The 15,388-nt window shown below is 47.3% G+C and overlaps 1 protein-coding gene across 1 annotated transcript; it reads left to right on the top strand.

Moving 5' to 3' along the window:
- The first annotated feature begins 3,905 nt into the window (after positions 1–3,905).
- On the top strand, positions 3,906–9,357 carry BHLHE41 (basic helix-loop-helix family member e41). Its single transcript, XM_020911734.2, has 5 exons — positions 3,906–4,999; positions 5,145–5,208; positions 5,533–5,640; positions 5,967–6,078; positions 6,550–9,357. The coding sequence occupies exons 1-5, from the start codon at positions 4,608–4,610 to the stop codon at positions 7,665–7,667; spliced, it is 1,794 nt and encodes a 597-aa protein (XP_020767393.2). The 5' UTR covers positions 3,906–4,607; the 3' UTR covers positions 7,668–9,357.
- The last annotated feature ends 6,031 nt before the right edge of the window (positions 9,358–15,388 follow it).

Genomic DNA, 15,388 nt, shown 5'->3' with positions numbered 1-15,388 from the left:
GTGCTGTATCTTCTTCCTGTGATGTGCCTGACAACACTAACCTTTCTCCCCTGAGAGCAGTGTGTATGCCCAGAGGAGGAGTTCCCAGGGGCTTCACACATCCCTGATCTATCATCTCCCTCTCGTCCATGGCCCCCGTGGTCTCCACTTTGATTTTAGCATCAACCCTAAACTTTTTCTCTTTTCTTAAACTGATTCATGAAGGTTTTTTTTTGATGTAAAATGATATAGAATGACCAAATTCTTGTCCACTACCCACAAGAGAGGTGATTAAGAAAGGCCTCTGCACACGTGATGGTGCACCTCTACGGCAGGACAGGCAGGAGGCTCCACACCCCTGGGCAGATCTGGGGCCTTAAAGGCCATTAGAGATGCAGGGGTAGGTTGTCCCAGTCACTGCTCCAGGAGGTTGGCAAAGCTTGCAGAATCCTGAAAAGATAGGACACCTCTTCTCCATGGAAACTCTAACCCTCTCTGGAGAGTTCACTTTCTGTTGGAAATTTGACTTTGCAAACACCATGCTGCTGCTGCTGCTAAGTCGCTTCAGTCGTGTCCAACTCTGTGGGACCCCAGAGATGGCAGCTCACCAGGCTCCCCTGTCCCTGGGATTCTCCAGACGAGAACACTTCTCCAATGCATAAAAGTGAAAAGTGAAAATGAAGTTACTCAGTCGTGTCCAACTCTTAGCGACCCCATGGACTGCAGCCCACCAGGCTTCTCCGTCCATGGGATTTTCCAGGCAAGAGTACTGGAGTGGGTTGCCATTGCCTTCTCCATGCAAACACCATAGGACCTTCCAAAGTCACAAGGTGACCATAATGAGTGTTGGGCTTAGAATAATTAGGCCGGGGTGATGGGAGAGGGGTGGGACCTGCAGTAGTGTTCTCTCTAATTAGAGTCCCAAATTATTTTAAGTGATTTCCCTACTTAACCAAAAAAAGCAATAGCAGCAGCACCCCCTCCTTCCACCATTAAAAGGAGAAAGATGGGTATTTTTAATTGAAAGCAAAGCAGCACAAAACTCTTTAATTATAGGCTCAAAGGGGCTTTGAGCTCATCTTGTAGCTTCTTGGCTTTCAGCAGGACAGTATTAAACCTTCCTAAAAAGATAAGACTCAACCTATTTTTAAACATATCCAAAGACGGCATTCTAGTCCTCTGTTCCTTTGTTAGGGGAGTTTTCCTTTTCTAACCTCACCACAGGTAAGTCCCTATCACTAACCTGAGATATCACATTAGAGTTTGGCTTAGTTTGCTCAGCTGAAGTATACAGCTGGACACAATTAGCCTTTTTCTAAACTGTACTTCTCCTCTGTCCATCGGTATGAAATTATAACAAATTACAACAATTAATTAAGATATTTGGGTTTAAATCAATACGTTTGGGGCTAGATGCCAATGAAATCACTTACTGATTAAAGACTGCCACCCTTCCCTTTTTTTTTTCATAACTTTTACTTTCTCTACCATGGGCTCCAATACTAATGTCTCTCCCTTTCCCATCTCTCTGCTACACACACACAACAATAACAAATGTGCACCCTCCCTCTTAATGTAAATTAAGAAATATCCTTGAAACCACTAGTTAACATTTAGATCTTGTCCTTACTGTTCACATCCAGGGGTAACAGTGAAGGACGCAGACATTGGAGCCCAATGTCTGTGCTTAAATCCTAGCTCTGGCACCATGAGCATATTTTATCTCCCTATGGGTCTGTTTTCTCATCTGAGAAGTGGAGACAATAATACTATCTACCTTACATGAGTTACTACATTACAAGCCCTTTAGAATGGTGCCCAGTACTCTAACTGTAAGCGCTATATATTTGTAGCTATTGTTACACCCTCCTTGCAGCAAAGTGACATTCAGAGACATTAAATGATGCCTGATGTTCCAATAGGCAAAAGTCTGTGAAAGAAAAGGAGCAGGATTTAAGTTTAAGGGGAGTGAAAAAGCAAGAAGAGTGAGGTGAGAAATTTTAAAAGACAAAAAGGAAATAAGACAGCAAAAATTATAGGGAAAGAGTAAAGCAAACATTTAATGAGGGGAAAGGTAAGAAGAGAAAAATACAAGGTGAGGGGGAAAAAAAGAAGTAAAAAGGAAACAAGAGCAAAAAGGTGAGCATGAAAAAGGAAGAAATGGAGGAATGAGAGTAACAAAAGAGACCAAAAATGAAAAAGGACCCCACTTAGAGCCTGAGCTATCAGAAAAAGAAGGGAGTGAAAGAGAAAACAGAAATGTTGGAACAGAAGAGACAGGGAAGAGAGGGAGATGAAAGTGGTGACAGGAAGGCTTCATTTTTCAGCAAGGCCTCTGTCTTTGAATTAGGGGAAGTTTACATCCAAAAGTAACACACCTCTGATCGGCCAGAGTTCCTTCCCAATTCTTCCTGTTGCCTTAGAGTCTGCCCCGGACTAGCTCCCTAAGGTTTGTCCTGGTCGGCGTCTGCCTTGCGTCTGGTCCGCTCTACCCTTAAGGCCAAGACGCAGGCTTCACTACGTTTTCCCTAAATACTCCAACCATCCTTTTCAACTGAAAAATTAGCTCTAGAGCAAATATTTACACCCTATTCCTTCTACAAACAGTCAGAAACCTATAAGGGGTGGTGGTATTTCTTCTTTTAAAATTATTCACGTTGAAATATTCCTCGCCCTCCCTTCTTTTTCTTGAGCGGGGAGAGGGGGGTTTATTTAGAACAAGAGGACAAAACGATACAGTGCCGCAGGGGTATGCCGCTTTTAGACCTACCATTTGTCCTTCCCACCAAAGGGAATTAATCACTCAATCACTTGGAAACGAGAGGCTGGCTCTAAGTATAAAAAAATACGATCAGTATTTAACAAATACTTTTAAAGTATTATCATGATTAAATTGCCTGTTTGGTGCAAAATACGCCTCCCTCTTGGAGGAAGTCAAGAGACCTTAGAGGGCCCTCTGGGCAAACGGAGTGGACGGGCCGCGAGCGTCTGCTCACGCCGGGGTGAACCTGGGCCGCCGCCGCCGCCGCCGGAGTCACGAAGCCAGACGCGGCGCGTCTCCGCCCAGGACCCGGGAGACTGCAGCAACACGGCCGCAGCCCCGGCGGTTCCCGGAGGCGGAGAGGAGACGCGACTCCCGCAGACACGTGACCTCCTCCCGGCTGCCGCTTCCCGCGACCCAGACTCGTCCCCGGAACCCGCGCTCGGCGGGGTGGGCCGGGGGACACGTAGCGACGGCCCCGGTCCCTGCTGCGCCCGGGTGCGCGTGCATTTCGGCGTACTTCGCCCCTTGATTCACGTGCCACTGGCAATAACGAATGTTTCGGGAATCACCCGGGAGAATGCAGGAAGGAAAGACGTTGGGTTTGAAACCGATCTACTTGATACAGATTAACATATCTTCTCTCCATCCTTGCCCTTGCAGACGCGAGTGGCGGCAGCGGGGCCAGAGACCTGGGGGTCCCGCAGAAGGCTCTTCCCCACGCTTGGTCTCCAAGGTCCCTGGCCCTCCGCTGCGCAAATGCGGGCACCTCCGGGTAACTCTCACTAGCAGTGAGTCATGCTCCCGGGATGGCTCTAGGGAAAGGTAGCCCTGCTCCGCTCGCCTGTGCTTTCCCCGCGCCGGGCGCCGCGGCTGCAGGGCGAGCGCGCGCGCGCACGGGTTCCCCGCGCAGTGATGTGGCAGCCGCGGCAGGTCGGATCACGTTGCTGGCCCTGTGCTGGTACCCGTTGGAGACAGGATTAAGGAGGGAGGCTTTGGAGGTGCCAGCGGTAGTAAACGTGGGCTCTGCACACTCCCGGCGTCGCTTATCACACGCGGGGGGAGGGGGCGGGGAAAGCACGCAGCGCCACCCGAGACGCGGGGGGCGGCGGAGTTGAGCCCGTGAACGATACTGCTGCATTGCTTCTCCGCCGTCGCCCCTCTCTTGCCACCCCATCCTCTCCCCTCCCTCCCCGCCGCGTCCCTCCGGGAGCGCCTGAGGCCCCGAACGTCGTCATCTGCGGCTGTGACTAGTGGCACCGCAATTCCGGCGGCTGCGGGAAGTTTGGGTGGCCCAGGGACACCGTGTGGCCGAAAGACACTGGGGTTGCGACATTCTGCCCTAGTGGCTCCAGTTGCATTTATCTTATATCCTTCAGGGAGCGGATTTCAAACTGTCCCTTTTCGGGACAACCTCCAATCAGGGCTATAAGGGGTTCCCCCCCACCCAGGCCGCCCAGCGGTGCGCAAACAAGTTTCCAAATTGTCCTCTGGGACTGAAGCTGACCCACCGCGAATTCTGTTTCTCTTTCCTTTCTCTGGTCCAAACCAACAGCACAGTCGGTGGAAAGGCAAAGAGCCACGTTCACGTTCCTGAACCGTCATGACGGACGGGTGGAGGGAGTCGCACTTCCGAGGCGAGGAAGCCCCGGCGGCCCCGCACCCCAAGCGCCCCCTCCCACTCCCCAGCTGACTGCACCGCCCTCGGGAAGATGAAGAGCTTGGCAGGAGTTGTTTTGCCTTTCCGGTGGCCCTGATCAGGTGTCCCCGCCCCCCTCCCGCCGGTCGCCTCCCCTCGCAGCCCGCTCCCTGCGCCCCCTCCCGGCCCGGCCCCTCCTCCCCCGCCCCCCTCCGGGCTGGACCGCGGATGGTACGTTCCGCACGTGAGCTGGGTGCTGGTCTGGCCGGCGACGCGCGTGCCCTGTGGCCAAACACTGCCCGGAGTGAGAGCAAACTCCCAGCGCAGTGGGGCCGGCGCGAGTGTGCGTGCGTGTGTGTGCGTGTGTGCGAGAGAGCAAGCGCGGCGGGAAGGGGGGGGGGACCAACTGCTTCACACTTTCAACACTGCACTGAAGAGGGAGAGAGAGAGAAAGAGAGAGACTGGAGACCTACAGATCCCCCAAGATCTCCCAAAGCTACCGTCCCACAGATTATAAACCCCAAAAATCGAAACAGAGGAAACGGACAGCGGTTGAACATGGACGAAGGAATTCCTCATTTGCAAGAGAGACAGTTACTGGAACATAGAGATTTTATAGGGTAAGGTGCACGCACCCTTGCGAATATCTGTCTAGGCTTCAGTTTGATTTTTTTTTTTTTTTTTCTCCTCCAGAAAGTGGTATGAAGCGGGCGAGGGCAGAGCCCCTCCCCGAATGGGTGCCTGATGCTGATTTCTGTTTTGCAGACTGGATTATCCCTCTTTGTATATGTGTAAGCCCAAAAGGAGCATGAAGCGAGACGATAGCAAGGTAAGTGTAGTTTCCGATGTTCCCCATAACCTGCCTGGGTAGTTAATTAGGGCCATTGATTTCAAAGGGAAGCTCTGCCCTCAAAATATATTCCAGCCTTTGAGCTTCCCCAACTGTGAATTTTAAGTGGTTTGCTGGATACTCTCAGGGGGAGATTAAACATCATACCTGAATTTAAATTGCATTTCAGAACAGCCCAGAAGAAAGAGGTGTCTTGGGCATAGTTTCTCACGTAGTATTGGGGGGGGGGGGCAGTATTTTTATATCCAGTAAGTGAATATTTAGCTTATCGTTTTTTCTCTTCCATGACTCTCATATTTGTAGGACACCTACAAATTACCGCACAGATTAATAGAAAAGAAAAGAAGAGACCGAATTAATGAATGCATTGCTCAGCTGAAAGACTTACTGCCTGAACATCTAAAGTTGACAGTAAGATGCACATTTTTATTCTTTGCTGTTCTGAGGGGTCGTGTTAATAGCCTGGTTCCTCTCCCAAGAGATATAAGAATAAATGTAAATATCACATGCCTTGCAACTTGTGCTATAGTGTAGAGTTTCCTGCAAACTCAAGAGTAGGTGTTCACAACTGAAGGCAAGAAATCATTTATAACCTGTATGGTGGAAAACTCAAGAAGTATAGGAATAGTACTTCTATCAAGTATTTGCTTAAGTTGCTGTGCCGAATGGAGAGCAAGTCTAGCCAAATGTATGTTTTTAAGTAACCAAGTGCCCCCTTCTTTTTTGCATCATTGCAGACTCTGGGGCACCTGGAGAAAGCGGTAGTCCTGGAATTAACTTTGAAACACTTAAAAGCTTTGACGGCCTTAACGGAGCAGCAACATCAGAAGATAATTGCTTTACAGAATGGTAAGTCAGTTTAGGGAGGCCAACCCACCCCCGATGAAACAGGGCAACCCACAGAGGAGCACTGTTAGGATTCTTCCCCCACCTCCACCTCCTTCCCGGGGCTCACTTTCATTTGTTAAATTGCTTACATTTCCCCTTCATTGGAAAGTGCCCACTTCCCGACGCATCCTAGAGGCTTCCAACAGAATTCGGAGGAATCAAATTTTTATATAAAGTGGTGGTTGCGCCCTCTCCACTTTGGTTTCTCAGCTGGGACTAGAGCGCCCCCCTCCTACCCCACCCCCGCCACCCCTACTCCTCCCACCCCTCGGCAACCGGTGGATAATATCATTCGAATACAGAGGGAAAACCGAGATCACTTTAGTCAGTGCAGGGCCCACGTGATAAGCAGATGTTTCAACGTCGATATTTTTCTTCTTGCCTTCATTCCTCTGTTCCCTTCCCCCGCCCCCCACCCCTTCCTCATCCTAGGGGAGCGATCTCTGAAATCGCCCATTCAGTCCGACTTGGATGCGTTCCATTCGGGATTTCAAACATGCGCCAAAGAAGTCTTGCAATACCTCGCCCGGTTTGAGAGCTGGACGCCCAGGGAGCCGCGGTGTGTCCAGCTGATCAACCACTTGCACGCCGTGGCCACCCAGTTCTTGCCCACCCCGCAGCTGTTGACTCAACAGGTTCCTCTGAGCAAAGGCACCAGCGCGCCCACGGCCGCCGCCCCCGTCGGCTCCGGGGCCGCCCCCTGCCTGGAGCGCGCGGGGCAGAAGCTGGAGCCCCTCGCCCACTGTGTGCCGGTCATCCAGCGGACTCAGCCCAGCGCCGAGCTCGCCGCCGCCGAGAACGACACGGACACCGACAGCGGCTACGGTGGGGAGGCCGAGGCCCGGCCGGACCGCGAGAAGGGCAAAGGCGCGGGGGCGAGCCGCGTCACCATCAAGCAGGAGCCCCTCGGGGAGGACTCGCCGGCGCCCAAGAGGATGAGGCTGGATACCCGCGGCGGCGGCGGCGGCGGCGGCCCGGGGGGCGGCGCGGCGGCGGCGGCGGCCGCGCTCCTGGGGCCCGACCCGGCCGCCGCGGCCGCGCTGCTGAGACCCGACGCCGCCCTGCTCAGCTCGCTGGTGGCGTTCGGCGGAGGCGGGGGCGCGCCCTTCGCGCAGCCCGCGGCCGCCGCGGCCCCCTTCTGCCTGCCGTTCTACTTCCTCTCGCCTTCGGCGGCCGCCGCCTACGTGCAGCCCTTCCTGGACAAGAGCGGCCTGGAAAAGTACCTGTACCCGGCGGCGGCCGCCGCCCCGTTCCCACTGCTGTACCCCGGCATCCCCGCTCCGGCCGCCGCCGCTGCTGCCGCCGCGGCCGCCGCCGCCGCCGCCGCCTTCCCCTGCCTGTCCTCCGTGTTGTCGCCCCCTCCCGAGAAGGCGGCAGCCGCCGCCGCAGCCGCGACCCTCCTGCCGCACGAAGTGGCGCCCCCTGGGGCTCTGCACCCCGCGCACCCGCACGGCCGCACCCACCTGCCTTTCGCCGGCGCTCGCGAGCCCGGGAACCCGGAGAGCTCCGCTCAGGAAGATCCCTCGCAGCCAGCAAAGGAAACCCTCTGAATCCGTGCTCCACTGAAGAGGGGACCAGGGGTCGCGCGGAATAATCATATTAATAAGTTAAAACACCCTTAACGTTTTTAAGGGAGGAAGTGTAAGAGATGCACGACAGGCTTTAAAAAACAACACCACAACACAGGTGTTTTGTGTACATGTGGAGTTCCTGTTTTGCTCACCCCTCACCGCCCGCTATCCTCACACACCTACATCCCTTTTTGCCCCCACAGCTGTCAAAGAACCTCCTAGATACCGATTCTTTTCTTTCTTTGAAGAACTCCCCATAATAAGTTTGGCCTTTTAGGCCACGTTCCATTCTCTTTTAAAATACAGAACCGAATTCTCGAGGAAGTGAGAACGGTCTGCTCTCTGAACCAGGGTAGGAGAAGGTAACGTGGAACCCCAGGTAGCTGGTCTCTGCCTGCGTCTCAGAGCTGTCCTGCCTGCTTTAGGAGGCTTTCCACAGGCAGAAGGAGGACCTTTTCGAGTTCGACTTACTCTTCAGTATTTTATAATGTTCAGCTTTTTTAAAGGCGTGCATTTGTCAAAGAGGAAGAGGTGAGAGTGCAGGCGCTCGCGTTGCAACCCATTCTGAAGTGGTTTGAGTGGTGTCTCTTACTTAGTACTTGCACTCCTTTAAAAGAGATGCGGAGTTGGGCCATGGTCGGAACTAAGTCAGGGAAGGAGATGGATGAGGAAGGCCAGAGTCATTCTCAGTACATTTGCTAGCACTTTATTGAGAAATTGACCGTGAATCAATTAACCCATCTTAATTTCATATATATACATATATATGTGGAATTGAGTGCCTCTGTTCTTACCCTGTCATTATTTAATCCATCGTTTCTAAGTTTGTATCATCTTCCTGTTAAAACAAAAAAGAATGTGCACTGAACTTTAAAAAGTCCAAACTGATTTATCGTATATTCTGTTAATTCACAAAAATGGAGGAGGAAGGCATGGACAGTTTCCTTTGGAAATGCCGTAAACATGTGGAATGGAGCCCTGTGAGGCCTTCCTATCTCCAAGTCTATGTATTTTCTGGAGACCAAACCAGATACTAGATAATCACAAAGAAAGCTTTTTTAATAAGGCTTAAACCAAGACCTTGTCTAGATATTTTTAGTGTGTTGCCAAGGTAGCACTGTGAGAAATCTCACTTGAATGTTATGTAAGGGGTGAGACACAACAGTCTGACTATGAGTGAAGAAAATATCTGGGTCGTTCAGTCCGTTTGGTGCATTTGCTGCTGCGTTGCTACTGTTTGCCTCAAACGCTGTGTTTAAACAACGTTAAACTCTTAGCCTACAAGGTGGCTCTTATGTACATAGTTGTTAATACATCCAATTAATGATGTCTGACATGCTATTTTTGTAGGGAGAAAATACGTGCTAATGATATTTTGAGTTAAAATATCTTTGGGGGAGGACTTGCTGAAAAGTTGCACTTTTGTTACAATGCTTATGCTTGGTACAAGCTTATGCTGTCTTAAATTATTAAAAAAAAAATAAATACTGTCTGCAAGAAACCAGCTGGTTTAGAAAAGTTTAGTATGTGAAGATAAACTAGAAATCATCTTTATATTCTAGTATTTTCAGCACTCCATAAATTCTATTACCGAAAATAAATATCGCCACGCTATTTTGTGATTTTAAAATTCTTACTAAGGAATAAAAACTTTAATATATGTACGCTATGAGATCGTCTAATAATTAAGAAGGCATAAGGGACACTTGATTAGTTGTAAGATATCTAAGAATACAGGGATGAAGGTCATTTAGGTTCTCCAGTACCCAAGTTTGTCTTTGGCTTGATATCACACATTTCAAATGTCTTGCAAGCCTCCAGGTTCTAGCTGTATCTACTTGCTTGTTCCCAGTGTATTTACATGGAAAGTGCAAAAGAAAAACCTACCACTCACTCACCTAGTTTGTTTATGTCACACCCAGTTTCTAATACTTTCATGATTGAGGGGTGTATCCCTTTTCATCTTTGACACCAGATAGCCTCTGATATATGGCCTGGTGTTTCTCTTTCACTGGGTCCCATATAAATACTGTACCACTAATATCGGTATATTTTAGCTTCTTAAGCTTTATAAAGTAAGTCTCTTGTGGGACTTTATTATGGAATTCAAGTAAGAGAAATAATTATTGCTAGACTTTTCTCAAGTTTACAATCAGATTTGTGATTTGATACCAAATGTGTGAAGGATTGTCAATATTTAGTTTCAATAATGTTCACAAACCTCTTTATTTCTTAGAGGTATTGAAATAATAGTCAAAATTTATGAGATGTAGAAAAAGTGCTCCCTCTGCTGACTTTATGGCAACCAAACTGCAAGTCATAGAAAGTGGAGCCGGAAGGAAGCTCAGAGAACAGCTGTCCAGCCCCCTGCATTTTAAATAGAAATGAAGCCCAGAGAGATCAGATATCTGCCCAAGGTCACACAGCTACCCAGAGCAAGCACTAGAGGCCAGATGTGTTGTATTTCTCAGTCAGTGAACTACTTCCCACTGCAGCATCTTCAACCAAATAAGCCAAATTTGATTGGGCAGCATTCAAATAAGCCACAGGAACAAAGGAAACAAATATTAACATTGCAAAACTACGTAGGATTTTTGAGCATTTTAGCTTATTGAACTTTAAAAAAATATTCAAAGCCAAAATAAAGGAAAAAATAGCATTTTGAATACTTTGAGCTACATGTTGTAATAATACGTTTTATAGTCAAAAGAGATGGAAAGTAAGTCAGGATAATAAAATGTTTTAGCATTTGTATAGTTTCGGTGTAATAAAAGAAAAAACCTTAGGATTGGGTCAGATTTTAGAGAGTAGTTTTTTAGTTCAAATGCCTTTATACTAGCATGGTAATAAGATAAAGTTGCTGAGGATAGAGTTGCAAAATAATATCTGTACTGCATCTGAAAAATTTTATTTTAGTCATTGATTTATTTTAATGAACCAAAAGACAAGTCATTATAATTTGCTGAAGAGGATTCTATAACTATTGCTGTGAAGTTTAGCCTAGATCCTTTGTAGTATATGTGATTTTTCAACATATCACAAATACGAATCTTAGGTCAATAATGTTTTTACACATATAGTATTATACCAATTAATTTTATATACACAGAGCTCTTAGCAAAGTTCATACTGAACTGATAAAAATCCTTTCCTACCCCAAAGGACTAAGCATATTTATAAGGCACTAGGAACTACAGTTTAATAGCTCTTTAAAGTATGGCTGGAATTTTAGTTTCTATCATTGTGAAAACTATTTCTCATTTTCTTCTCTGCTACTAACCATACAGTCCACAACATTTGTTATTGCCCATTACCTGAGGTTTGTTCAAAAGTATGTCAAGCCTCAGGCTGTTCCTGCCCACGTCACAGGTTCACCTCTTCATGGGAGGTGAACTCCAGTAGAGATTCTGGGAAGACAAGGCTGTACGAACTAGGCAGGACTTTTTACTTTAGACAGAAATGAACAGAGCCCTCATGAAAAAATTAAGCCCATTATAATGTCCAAAGTTGGCTGTATTATTGTGATAAAAGTATTTTACTTCAGAGAGCAATCTGATGTTTTTCATTCAACAAAAATTCTTAACCTATTAGACCCGCAGATCAGTATTTAGGCCTACCCATTGTTCTAACTGTGCTGTTTTAAATAAGGCCAAATGGGTATACAGTGCATGTGTGTGAAGTCACTTCAGTCATGTCCGATTCTTTGTGATCCCTTGGACTGTACCCACTAGGCTCCTCTGTTAATTGAATTCTCCCTGCAAGAATACTGGAGTGGGTTGCCATTTCCTTTTCCAGAGGATCTTCTTGACCCAGGGATCGAACCCACATGTCTTGCATTGCCTGCATTGGGAGGCGGATTCTTTACCACTGGGGTCACCTGGGAAGCCCCCATGAGGATGCATAACTCCCCATACAGTGCATACTTAAGCCCAATGTAAGTTCCAGTTTTTCATAGAATTTAATATGGGATCCACATGGAAAATTATCATATATTTTCTATGATTAGGATGGGATTTATACTAAAAAAAAAAAAATGTGCAGCATGTACTTTTAAAAAAAATGCTCCGGGAAAGGAATTGGACATTTGTCTTAAAATGAGGTTTCTTGCACTTGTTCAGTGATTCCATATTGAAAACTCTGAACAAATGTAAAACTAAACCTTTATAAAAGCTGATGTTTTAAAATCTTGAACTAAGTGATGTCCAATTTATGTGACTTCAGGGAATGATATGTGCCCCATGAAACAATGGTTGAGAAAACAGAAGTTTCTATGTTCAGGTGCCAACATTGTCTATCTTTTCTTTTTCTTTAGTATTTCAGTGAAAAGCTTAGTAAAATATGTTACACGTATCTTAGAAAGAAATACTTTATCTGTAGTTAACCTTTCTCAAGAATTCAGGGTCATTGTTATAAACCACTTTTGCACTACGAAGATCATCTGGGAAGACTAGCAACTGCACTAAATTCCTTTTTGAGTCCTTACATCTGCTTTTATTTCAGTCTCTTTACTCAGGGTCAGGCTACCAGCTTCACTTCTTGATGTGTCAGAGCCTTTGCCTCCAAGTCTTATCTAATTTGCTACTTCTGAATTACTGTAGCCTGGGAAACCATTTAACCAAAACTCCACCCTTTGAAACGCGTATAAAATGAGAATAAATACGTTCTAACAGAGTACCTGAGGGGCGCTTCTCTAAATTCTGTGAGCTTGTAGAATCAATGACATGTTGATCTTGACAATTTATTTTCTTCCTTTAACTTTCACATTCTCAGAAATATTCCATATCAGAAACACTTATGCAAAAGCCTTTATATATATATAAATATATATATATATTTAATCATTTTATTACAGAAAAATGGTTTTATTTTACAGTTACTACAAAATAAATTCCAATGCCAGAAGCCAACTATTTGATTTGATGAATACTCTTTCTCTCAGGCTGATAGGAATAGGGGACCAATGGCCTTCAGTGAAATCTGATCCTGCATTTTGATTCATGGGTGACTCTGGACCCTGCTTCTGGTATACCATCTCCTCTGCCTCTAGGTTTTGGATATCTTGGTTGGCAGGTCCAGATAAAGCACTCTGGGAACTGACAGGGAAGACATGTAGGCCCTGATGCGGCCTCTGAATTTAGACAGGCCCGTTGGAGAGCCTTGAGAGGTTCCAGACTTCTTGTGTGTGGATGCCAACAGACTCCTTTTTCCTTGAGCCTACATATTCAGAAATAGGGGTTATGGGCATTTGTTTTTCTCCTACTGTGTGTGAGGTGCTGTGGTAAGAGCTGGAAAATCAAAGATTAATGATCTCAATCTCAAAGTCTACTAGGGGTGACAGACCTACACTAAAATAAATTACAATGCAACATAGTAAGTAGTCTGTAGCTGTGATTATAATACTTGGGGATGAAGGTTGCTAACTTCATCTGGGTGGACCAGAGAAGACCTTAAGAGGTAGCTCTGTTTTCCAGAAGGAATAGGAGAGTAAGTCCATCTCCAAAGAGAAGGCTCTGGCGCAGTCTGGTCATGTGCTAAGCACCAGGACCGTTTAATTGGTTATATTTGACTCGAGGTCTGAGTAAGTACTTACTAATGTCTCAAGTCTCTTTCTAACTTGACTGCCATACTGACTCTCACCATCGTCTCCTCCTGAGGATCTGGGCCATAAGGCGTGATTGAGGCAGGGTCATGGTATTTCCTACTGCAAAGAATAGTATAAGTTGATAATATCTAATGAAGTAAAGGGGGAAAGAATAGTACCTGGCAAGCAGCTGTGTCTCACCTCACCCATCCATCTTCAAAAGAAACTAAGGATGACTTCTTCCCCTACAGGTAGGGGCATGATTATCCAAGTGTTCCACTCAGTACCCAAAGGGGAAATGAGAGAAAGGAACCCTAGAGGGAAACAAGAATCCTAAAGCCTGTTTTTCCAAACCTCTGGGACAAAGCTGAAGCAGCCAACTAATCCGAGGTCAGGTAGCTCAGTAAGTAGCAGAACCAAGACTAGAACCAGATTTTTTGGTTTTAAGTCCACTGTTCTTTATACCATTATCCTATAGTATAGTAATTAGGAGGGCAATAGGCTGAGGTTATCTCTTTAAATGAGGTAAGCCAGTCCATTTGAGGTCATAAGAAGCAGACTGTGTGTTTTTGGTGAACAAGGGAAGATTAGTGCAGTGATAGATAGCCTTTTCAAATTATGTCATAAGAGCATGAAATAATTATGATGGTGAGATTCTGGAATAACAATTTTCAACGTACCCTACAAAGAACCATACAGTTTTGCTGTCTACTCACTTTGGAGACATCCAGAAAGGTTTCCTCCTTGGTTTGGAAGTCCCCACATAATCTGGTGAGTTTACCACCTCTGTCTCTACCCCTCTGTACCTAGTGATTCTAAAGTTTCTCCATGAAAGAAGGGATCAAGCTAAGCCAAGCATCTGGACCGAGAGAATCTTTAGAATTGAGAAAGTAGAAAAGAGGGTGATTTGCTAGTTTTTATATGGGGTATTTTTAGGGTGTTGTCAACTTTACAAGGCTTCCCTTGTGGCTCAGCTGGTAAAGAATCCGCCTGCAATGCGGGAGACCTGGGATCGATCCCTGGGTTGGGAAAAACCCCTGGAGAAGGAAAAGGCTACCCACTCCAGTATTCTGGCCTGGAGAATTCCATGGACTTTATAGTCCATGGGGTCACAAAGAGTCAGACACGACTGAGCGACTTTCACTTCACTTCACAACTTTACGGTTTCATTTTGAAGTCTCTTACATATGGGTATGCATGCTGAGTATCCACCACGTAACTCTGTAAAACTTCGCTTTCATATGCGGCTTTATAGGTTCAAGCAGTGTTTCAAAAGCTAGTTTTGACAGGGGGACTGCAGTTTGGATTAAATTTCTGAAGACCTCAGTTACTTCGAGTAATTATAAAAAAATCCCTCTGACAGGGGATTTTAAAGACACCGGCTTCTCTTTCGGTGGTTTAAGCGGAGTTTTGTTTTCGAGTATATATGTGTTAACGGGGCTTATCTGCACAGCTATAACGTAGCTGTGCGGTCCGCATGAGACCCAACTGGTGAAGAAGCCCGACTAGCCACCCGCATCCTGGCGAGCTCTGCAGACACAAGTGGGCGCGATAAAGGATCTATTTCTGAGCCCTGTGTTTGAAACGTACTTATTTAAAACCTGGAAAACCAACCCTAGCTCTGAAATCGCCGTTCGAGCGCGGAGTGGTGGGGGGAGTTAAAGCAAGAGGGGAATAATGTCATCAGCCTGCAGATCTTCAAGGAGCTCTAGGATTGGAAAGAGAGACGCATTCTTAGGTTGCCTAGCGATAAATCGGCCGATGATATCATTCTCCCGGAGGCCCGCCTCCCCCTCCCGTCCCCGCCCGGCTTCCCTTCCTCCGGGCCCCCTCCCCCTCCTCTCCCCCCTCCCACGCCCGGGTTCAAAGTACAGCCGAGCCGGGTGAGGGAGCCCGGGCCGGACGCGGCGCTGTCACGTGCACCCGCACATGCCGCGGCGCACGCTGCGCGGCACGTGAGAGGGGGCGGGGCGGGGACCTGGAGACTCCGGAGCGCTGCCTTCTGCGCCTGCGCGCTGGCCCCCGTTTTCCCCCCCGCCCCCCGCCCCCCAGCCAAGAAATGGACTCGAGGGAGCCGGCTGGGGGCTGGGGTGGATTGGAGGGCGGTCGGGCGGAGGAT

This window comes from Odocoileus virginianus, chromosome 23 (genome assembly GCF_023699985.2).
Source record: "Odocoileus virginianus isolate 20LAN1187 ecotype Illinois chromosome 23, Ovbor_1.2, whole genome shotgun sequence".
Classification (NCBI taxonomy): Eukaryota; Metazoa; Chordata; class Mammalia; order Artiodactyla; family Cervidae; genus Odocoileus; species Odocoileus virginianus.
Note: the sequence above shows the minus strand (reverse complement) of the source record. Positions and strands in the feature narration are given on the sequence as shown.